At 37.5% G+C, this 9,449-nt stretch overlaps 3 protein-coding genes across 7 annotated transcripts in view; 1 reads left to right on the forward strand and 2 right to left on the reverse strand.

The window, feature by feature from the left end:
* The window catches only part of LOC128021123 (disks large homolog 2), a 180,449-nt gene extending 177,965 nt beyond the window's left edge, over positions 1-2,484 (reverse strand). For 2 of the 3 annotated variants that reach the window (XM_052608070.1, XM_052608069.1), the window contains exon 1: positions 1,905-2,475. In XM_052608070.1, coding sequence (XP_052464030.1) covers positions 1,905-1,923 — 19 coding nt within the window. In that variant the 5' untranslated portion in view covers positions 1,924-2,475. Of the gene's footprint in view, positions 1-1,904 lie in introns of all 3 variants that reach the window. The other variant, XM_052608068.1, reaches the window with a different exon arrangement.
* Positions 2,485-3,322: 838 nt separating this feature from the next.
* Positions 3,323-5,495, forward strand: LOC128021126 (transmembrane protein 126A). Its single transcript, XM_052608081.1, has 5 exons — positions 3,323-3,471; positions 4,168-4,286; positions 4,387-4,580; positions 4,965-5,079; positions 5,176-5,495. Exons 2-5 carry the CDS (start codon positions 4,174-4,176, stop codon positions 5,372-5,374), a joined length of 621 nt encoding a protein of 206 aa, XP_052464041.1. The 5' UTR covers positions 3,323-3,471; positions 4,168-4,173; the 3' UTR covers positions 5,375-5,495.
* A 1,080-nt stretch (positions 5,496-6,575) lies between these two features.
* On the reverse strand, positions 6,576-9,246 carry LOC128021125 (CREB/ATF bZIP transcription factor-like). 3 transcript variants are annotated; one of them, XR_008185470.1, is made up of 3 exons: positions 9,088-9,246; positions 7,512-8,559; positions 6,576-7,015 (listed from the first exon to the last, which is right to left on the reverse strand). XR_008185470.1 is itself a non-coding variant. In XM_052608080.1 (3 exons), exons 2-3 carry the CDS (start codon positions 8,531-8,533, stop codon positions 7,882-7,884), a joined length of 552 nt encoding a protein of 183 aa, XP_052464040.1. In that variant the 5' UTR covers positions 8,534-8,559; positions 9,088-9,246; the 3' UTR covers positions 7,781-7,881. The 3 variants fall into 3 exon arrangements, 2 of the variants coding, with proteins under 2 accessions (XP_052464039.1, XP_052464040.1); XM_052608080.1 differs by lacking the exon at positions 6,576-7,015 and having other exon boundaries at positions 7,781-7,930; positions 8,031-8,559; XM_052608079.1 differs by having other exon boundaries at positions 6,576-8,559.
* Between the last annotated feature and the right edge of the window lie 203 nt (positions 9,247-9,449).

The following is a 9,449-nucleotide window of genomic DNA, read 5'->3' on the forward strand; positions in this document are numbered from 1 at the left end:
AGTTTATTTCTTCATCTGAACAGATTTGGAAGAATTTACATTACATCACTTGCTCATACATCACAATAATCCACATGACTCCAGTAAATCAATTAATGTCTTTTGAAGCAAAAAACTGCACGTCAATAAGAAACAAATCCATCATTAAGGTATTTTAACTTTAAACCATCAAGTCCTTAATCCAAAATAATGCTTCCTTCAGTTTTAAAGTCTGCCCCCTGTTGTCTTCTCACATCAAAATCCTCTGACATATTTGCTAAGAATTGTTTTCGCTTGTAAACGGTACTTGATCTGTGCATTTTTCTCTCGATTCAGATGATTCAACGTTTTCACCACAGTAAGCAATATTATGGAGAGAGTCAGAAGCAAGGTTTTAATGTTAAAAGCAGTTGATGCATGTGTTCACAACTTCTTGCTCCACAAAATGTTAAATAATGGACCGGAGTCATGTGAATTATTGTAATGTTTTTGGCAAAAAAAAAAAAAACTGTCTTCAAACAATTCACTGTATTTCTACATGCTTTTATAACACGGAAACAAGTTAACAATGTAGAGAACCTGATAGACGCTTTACTACTGGCACGGATCTTCAGAGTGACTGAGCATGACTCAGTCACTTAGTCACACAGACAAACAGACACTAGCGACAGGACGGGTTAATTCCTGTCTTCAGCAGAGCCCTCTGAGCAACATAAAACTTTAACATTTGAAATACATTGTAATCAGTAACATATGTGAAAACTGTGCATGCATTAATGAGACTTCTGCTAATGTTAAACTACTGGGATAATAAAATTGGAGATACACTACACTAAAAACACAGCTGCATAGCAGTCTGAAATATAAATGCAATCCAGCATCCGAGATCATCCGAGGTCACAGGCAAGTTGGCCATACTTGTCTATTTTTACAGACTACAAACTTACAGCAGAGTGTAATTACATTACTAGTATGCCTACATATATCATTACACCGTTTGAAGTCCCTACAAAGCATAGAAGGTACAGAAGTCAAAATAAAATAAGGATAATAAAAGGCCCAGCCACAACAGTCCTGCTACAATATGATCATCTTTGCCTGCTTCAGCAACCACAACATATTCACCTAAACAAGTCCTGACTCCTGACATTCTGCATTTCCCAAAGACACAACTATATAAATGTAACTGCAGGTGGAAACTGATATATGTCATGCGCTATTTAAACATGCATGCAGCTTGCAAGACCTCATAAGAGACTGCATGTAATATCCATACTTTAAAATAATTGTATCTTCACTAGATACGATTAAAATAATGACAAAAAAAGACATCAAAAGAAATAAAATGCATATTCTAGGTTCTGTTTTAGTTGTCACAAGTAGAACCAAGTTGTAAATATATCAGATTACTGGAGTACACCATGCCAGAAAATAGTATTTCTGAAATATTTATTTCAAAATTGTGACACTTGCAATTTCTGTGTAATTATTTGTCAAATTTACTAACAATTTCTGAATACAAATTGTTTAGGTAACACTTTAGTATAGGGTCCAATTCACACTAATAAGTAGTTGCTTATTAGCATGTCTATTATTAACATATTGGCTGTTTATTAGTGCTTATAAAGTACATATTATGCATGACATCCATAATCCTACCCTATACCCTAAATTTAACAACTACCTTATAAACTATTAATAGGCAGCAAATAAGGAGTTAATTGAGGCAAAAGTCATAGTTAATGGTTAGTTAATAGTGAGAATTGGACCATAAAATAAAGTGTGACCATTGTTTACATTATTCTATCAGTGTAGAGTTTCGCTTATTCATGATAAAAAAAAAGTCCACACGTTATGTCAACGACAGTTGTATACAATAATCATGTTTCCACAGTTACATACATACGCCGGTGTTTATTTCTCACCTCGTTTTCTTAAGGGCATAATTACTCCTTTATGTCCTTGTGGGATTGTCACGCGTGGAAACAGCAACACAAAAGTTTCGCCCTCATCTGCCCTCACAGTGTTTTTGAGAAAATGCCAGCTGCTAAAAGAGCAAGTTCCTACTCATTTCGTTGATGTAGATATAAACGCGAACAGAATGGCAGCTCTCGGGGTCGTTGCTTGTAATTGTCAAGTTAAACAGGAAAAGACACTCGGTGAAACATCTTGCAGAAGAAAAGACATGCTGAGCGCATGACTATCGCACATGTGAAATAAATCCATAATCCAATAGAAAGAGTGGATAGTGATCGAGTGCACCTTGGTGTGTATGAGTCCATGAGAAATGTCAAGACTGCTCTCCAGTGACCATATGCTCTCGGTATTGAGCTCTCTGAGGATTATTTTTGCTGGAATATTCGCTCAGCTACTGACTCCCTAAATGCCTTTGGTATTTAACTACATAAACATTATTCAATCAAGGAGTCCATAAAACAACCCATACAGTCCTGACAAATATTAAAGGCGCAGTGACTACCTAAACTAAATCTAACCACTAGTTTTTGCCCCCAAGGGCTATATCTACATCAAATCACACAGGGTCTACAGTGCATGGCTTGTCTTAGATTCAGTCAAAATATGCTGATCAAGCATTATTTTAAATCCTTAAACTGTCAATAGCAACAGTTTGATAAATAAATAAGCATGACATCCTGGTATCTCCTGCGTGTGTAAGTTGAATGATGCATGCTTGTAAACAGTTCTTCAAGAACTACTTGTTCTGTACATAGTGATAGAATGAAGTTCATGTGTTTTTTTATATAAATATATTCCGATTCTTGAACAGAAAAAAAATTATACAATTAAATGAAAAGCAAAACCATAACCATATAGGCAAACTGGTGTGTGAACTCCAAAAACATACTAAATGTAAATGTAAATGAAATTCAGATCTCGTGGTAAAGACACTAGACAGATTTAACTAAAGAAGACAGGATGTATTTTTCCCATGAAATAGCAGCCTGTCGGTGCGACGCCTGTCGGAAAACACCTGCAAGTTTCATCCAGCTTTCCGATAACGCATGGCTCCAGAATTGTCTCTGTAATTAAGCCAATCTGAGCAAATATATCCCAAAGGTCCTCGTCAAATGTCCCGACATGCAGTTAAAAACAACTTCATCTCCTTTCTCGTCATTTTTTCAGTGAATTTTCACGGCATGTTTTGCCAAAGCTGGTTTGCAGACTCTCTCTACGGTAGGTGCAGTATCACCAGCAGCAGCAGCGGCAGCATCATCATCACCAGTTTCGCCTTAGCAACGAGAGGGTTGACCTGCGGGGATTGACAGGGCGCGTCCACCAATGGCGTTCGTTCATTCGGTCAGTTGCTCCACGCACGGACCAATTGGAACCGCCGTATTGTTCCTGGCTCTCGGGGTGAAAGTTGACTGGAACATGTGATAAGACATGGCTGCGCCCTGCTCGCATTGAGGACCGTGACTGTTGAACAGGGGGTGGAAATTATTTAGCGCTTATTTAAACGATCACTCGTATGTAAGTAGCAATCCTACTATGCATAAATAAGGTAGTGACCATGTGCAAATGAAGCTGTGAACAAACTGACAATAATACGACTGTGTTTGACGTTCAGCTGCACATCAACACAGGCAAAACAAACCAGCTGTCATTCGCTTGAATGAGTTACTGTTTTGACCGATGAGCCTCTTGTTATGAGGGCTGCGTTTTTAAAATGCCATATCAATTTCATTTCAAGTTCAATTTATAAAGAGGCGTCTTACAAAAATATGTTCTCTACAGTGGATTAATATGAATTTCATGGATATCCAGATAGCAATCTGTAGCTATGTATGAAAATAATAATAGTATAATAAACGTAATGACATATTTAGCAACATAAACAAAAATATCCCTTCTGAGTTTATAAACGGACTCATGAATTATGCTTACATATTTCAATAATTATATACGTCGAGTTATTATTCATCTTATTCTGAAATGGGAGCTAAACAAAGGCAAAACTCACTGGTCGATAAACCGCTAGCCTACATCTTTTCTTCAGACGAACCAACCGTTGATATTTAAACAGACGAATTTGCTTCAGGCCAGTGACGTTTACATTTACAGCAGTCGTGATAAGCCTTCAGGTCACCAAAATGAAATAACATTTTAAATATGTTGCCTGTCTACTATAAATCCATTTGTTGAGATTAAATCTGTATCTCCTTTTAGATCATCATGACAGACAACGGGGCTTTTGTGAAAGAAACAGGCCAAGGCCAGACAGTATCCAGGGCGAAGAAAACTGAAATTATGAATAAGAAGTTTGAAAGGCTTTCTGATATAGACAAGTAAGTAAGGGATTTGTGTGTGTGTGTTTTACACATAATGTCACATTTTTCCCTCCCGCTGCAGTTAGCTGATGAAAGTTCCCTGTTCTAACCCAAACAGAAAACTCTTTTCATACGGCCCTATATATTTGTCTGGCAACGCTGGGTTTGCTGGCTTGATTGCCAACAGCTTTTACAGACGTGTACTAAATGTCACCCAAGGACGATTTACTTCCAGTCTCCCCATGGCTGTCCTTCCCTTTCTGACAACTGCAGCACTGTACACTGCGACCGTCACAAACCCCTTAATGTCAGGTATGGAATAGATGTAGGGATGTATGAAGATTGTATTTAAGTGGTTTCCACGTGACTCGTGTTTAAACTTCAACCTCTTCGAAACTATCAGCCAATCGTTATTGGTTAAATCAATTGACCATAGTTTTACCCGTCAGTACGAAAATCAAAAAAAAAGATCGTCTATATTTTAATCCACACCTCGTTTTATTCTCTCTGATCCATGTCAATGCCATTACCAGGACTTTTATGATCCAAGCTCAAATACATTTAATTTTATTAAGCATTTATTGTGTGCATTTCACGGTATTTTGTCACCTTGCAACAGCTTTGAGCAGGTCACGTGAAAACCCGAGTGTTTCTGAATGTTCTGCATTGTATTGAATAGCTACATTGTAATTGTAGGTGATCTAAACTGCCCAACCTGTACCCTGATTAGAGGTGCTTTGGTTGGTGTGGTCGGTGGTGGCATATATCCCATTTTGTTGGCCTTACCTGTCAATGCTGGTCTTGCAGCCAGGTTAGTCCACATCGTTACTATATACTGCTTTTCTTACAAATAGATTGTGGCAAGTTATGCCTGACTGAATATAACTGATATCAAATTGTCTTGCAGGTATAACAGTGCACCAATGCCAGAGAAGGGGAACATGATACGCTTCTGGATGAACGTTAGCAAACCCGTTGTACAAAAGATGTATGTTGTTTTACTGTTGCAGGGCTTGTTTGGAACCTACTTGAGCTCTAAGCAGTTTGACATCTACCTAAAAATGCTGAAAATATCAGATTCTGAGAGAAAAGAGCTTCATGGTTAGTTATTTTTTGATCATGATGTTGATGATATTGTAAATCTTGTTAAAACTCATCCAGTGCCATTACCCAGTCCTGTTAAGTTTTGATTACCCCCCCCCCAATAAATTCAACTATACCTTTGTACTCTCAGTTTAAAAGTTGAAAAGGGAGAAAACTACTGAAGCTTCAGAAATATCCTAAATCACAAGTTGAGCCTTTTGAAAACATTTAATGTAGTTCTTATGTCTTTGAATAGCATAAACTGCCTGGACGTTGTGTTACCACAGATACTACAAAACATCAGAGCCTTGCCTAAACCATTTTATTTGTGTGCATGTGCGAGAAAAATTGTGGATAAAAAGTGGTGTGTAAATACGTCTTTTGGTAATGCACAACTTACAAAATGACCAAATGGAGAACATGTGGATTATCAGTTTCTGTTAACTATTAATAATAAAAACAATGCACTGGGAAACAAGTTTAAGCATTATTTACAAGCCTATTTATAAACTAATTTACTGCCAAAAATAGATATTTAATCTGAGCTAATTTCCAATTCCCTACCCACAACAATCGACCAAACAGTTCTGAAATGTAGAGTACCACCAGCATTAACTTTTAAATAAGAGGACCAAAATTCAATTCAGTAATAGTGATTCAGAAGTTCCAGGTTTAAACTATAAAATTTAAGTCAATAATACAACATTTGTCAATAAAAACTAGCTCAATAGAGATACTATAACATTCAAATTTACTTTGTGGACATTTCATTTTTCAAAAGGTAGTTTTATCTTCACTTTGAAGTCATCCTACAAGCTCTTACCACAGGAACAAAAAATGTTTCTATATCTGATGCAGCGGTGTTGACAAATATTAATTAAAATGTTCTAATTACACTGACAGCAGTATGTATAACCAGAATAAGAAAAACCAACTGCAGTTACACATTTCAGAACTGCTTGGGTTAATGCTGGAGAACCACAGTCATTAGACCTGACCAACAATGGCCCAAACAAAATAGCAGTTTGTTTTTTGGGGTGTCACTGAATTACCAGAGCCCTTAAGGAATTTTGCAGTACACATTTGTATATAACGGAGAAACCACCACCACTCTTTATCCACCTTGAAGAGAAGTAAGAAAAGGCTCTTGTAGAGAGCGAAGAAAGTGCTGTCTAAAAAGAAAAGGAGAGTGTGGTTAACATCTTAATAGGACACAAAAAAATATGCATTACTCAAATGAAAATTTATTACATTTCACTTCAAGACAGCTGAAGCCATGTGCTCGCAGTCTTTGGATTTCTATTACATCTTACATACAGATGATCATACTCAAAAACCAAGACCCTTTGAAAATTCGTTTTTAGAACATACCATTTCTCCTGACAACTGTCAAATTTAGCCCAAGTGCTTTAACAAATCAAGATGAAACACATGGAAATGACAGATGTAAAATGTATTGTAGTGAAACATTATTTTAAACAGGAGTTTAAATACTCATTTAGATGCTAAATGAGCATTACAGCATCTGACGTCTTTAGGGGTGTGATAAAGAATCAGTAAAACTGTAACTTACACGGTTTCATGTACTACCTTTTTTTACATTTACCAGGCCATGATGCAAGTTGCTGGTCCCGATTCTTCTGCTTTCCCCACAGCAAAATCCACTTTAGCATAAAGAAAAATAAGGGTTCTACATGAAAAACATTCTTTAGAAAAATAGTGTTATTTCAGAAAGGGCTCCTCTATTTTCAGCAAAATGCAAACTTGTATGGAATCTTGTATTGAAATCAACATCAATGTATCAACACTAAATAAACGGGTACATACCAGATTAATGCAAGTGGAAGCCCTTTGTGAAACATCACCCATTTACATATTTCTTTAACTTTTTTGTCAACTACTACTTCCCTCAAAGTCTATTAACTGAAATTACATACTACAACCGAGTAATCCAATAAACATCCAAAGTATGCATAAAAAAAAAACAGTGCTTAATTTCTTTTTATAGATTATATTCAATACTTTAAACAGATACCAAATGAAAATGAAACAGAAATAATGGTTTATTTGCAGTTCATTGTGTCGTGAACTGGCCAAAAGTATTGTCCTCATCTTAGGAGTTAACCAGTTCTGTGCAGTCTTCTACAGCTTGATCCTTACCATGGATTTCAGCAGTCAAGGATGTTCTGTGACCCACTCATCCAGCATGGCGGACCAAGCACCTAGAAGAAAACTGTCAACAAGTTTAGCAGTAACTTGTATTAAAAGCAAGTTCAATAGACATGCCATTCAAGCTCTGCACACATTTAAACAGTTTAATCTATATTTGACAACTACTGTCGTCATGTCCCCTCATTTACATCCTGTGCAAATGTTCAGTCTCAGGAAACGTTGAAAAGGTAAAATACTTGACCCTACATTTTATGCGACAAGCTTGAACTCTCTGCACATTTGGTGCAGAATTCCACCGAGACGTGGTCTTTGTCCACATGCAGGCAGACACCACCTGCAGTATCTTTGTCTTCCACCTTCACCCTCTTCCTCGGCATGGCGTAATCATGGTCATTCTCGTTGGATTCCTGGAAAAGCGAGGTAGAGAATTTCATGCCGTTCACACCGCTCAATCTAGACAACAGCTGAGCCAGCATGCTCTCATTGGCCAACACGGCTCTCAAGTACCTAGTTTCATTCTCCAACTCTTCCACTCTCTTGTTGAGATTCCCGTTCTCCTGCTTGAGAACACTGTTTTCTGTCGTCAAAGATCCAACTCTCTGTTCCAAGCCACTGACGTATTCTTTCTTCTTTAATCGGTTCATCCTCGCTGCAATGGCGTTCTTGTTGATGATCCGACCAGAGACACCTTGCAGTTTTGACCTCTGGACTACACCTCTACTGTGGGATGAAGGAACGTCAAGCCCTGCGCTTTGGTCGGTCTCATCACTCGTCGTCGTCTGTGATTCAAAGTTGACGAAATCATCAAGCACATCGTTGTCCAGGTCCCAGTTGAGCCCGGAGCCAAGCAGGTCATCCAGGCCCCAATCATTGGTGTCACTTTCTGGAGAAGTCATCATGTTCGTTTCACTTGTATTACTGACTATTGAAACACTATCAATCTCGTGGGAGGAACTTGAGCATGTGATGTCAGCGGTTAGGCTGCTTCTTCCTCTTTTTCTGGTGATCATGGCTGTGTTCCTGGATATTGTGTAAACTGCAAAGAAATAAAATATTAAGAGAATTAGCAGGAAATAAATAAAAGCAAGAATTTGCGTACACAAATGCACTCACTTCAATTAAACAAACACACTTCGCACTATTCTCTTCACGAAAAATGAAAACGAGTCTCGTGTCGTTTGAAACCCCGCATGCCCTTTTAGTACCACACAAAAACTATATTAACGAAAATGACATTCTTAATCTCCATTAACTTTTTATTACATACGGGGAGAAGCAAAAAGGTAAGGTTAAACAAATCTTCCAATCCAATGAACATTTCCATCTGTATTCGACTAAGTTACCTTGTATAAAATCAAAAGTAAAATTATGAAAATTTTGGATTTCGAAATTAATAATAAAATATAATAACCAATTGTAGACAACTCTTCATATCGAATACAACAACGCAGAGGTTTCGTACGTTAGCAGGGCGCAGCAGCGCGCATTGGCCTGCGTGACAAAGCGGATTCCTTACGCAAAGCAAGCTACAAGCAAGCATTTGTTTATAACCGAAGCAACTTACCTTAAATTGAGAACTGATATTTTGTGACGTCGATTGATTAAAGAAAAAAACAAGAAAACTTAATTAAAAGGAAAAAGGGTATTTGATCTCAGACGTTGTAAAGCCAAAGTACAGCAACGCACTTCCTACGACACTGAAAGGAAATAAAATGGCGCGTCCTGAAATATCGCGATACTTTACGTAAGCGTTGCTTCTCTGAGAGGAGGAGCAACGTTGAGTTGGTAATCTTTGGCACTGCCCTTTTGTGTCTTTTTTATGGAGCAATGTACTTGATTTTATTGTTGGATATGTTGATGGATATTTTATTTTAGAGTGGGAAGATGTTCTTTAAGACATTACTGAAAACACTGTAAGTACTGTAT

The sequence above is a fragment of the Carassius gibelio genome, chromosome A10 (assembly GCF_023724105.1).
Source record: "Carassius gibelio isolate Cgi1373 ecotype wild population from Czech Republic chromosome A10, carGib1.2-hapl.c, whole genome shotgun sequence".
Classification (NCBI taxonomy): domain Eukaryota; kingdom Metazoa; phylum Chordata; class Actinopteri; order Cypriniformes; family Cyprinidae; genus Carassius; species Carassius gibelio.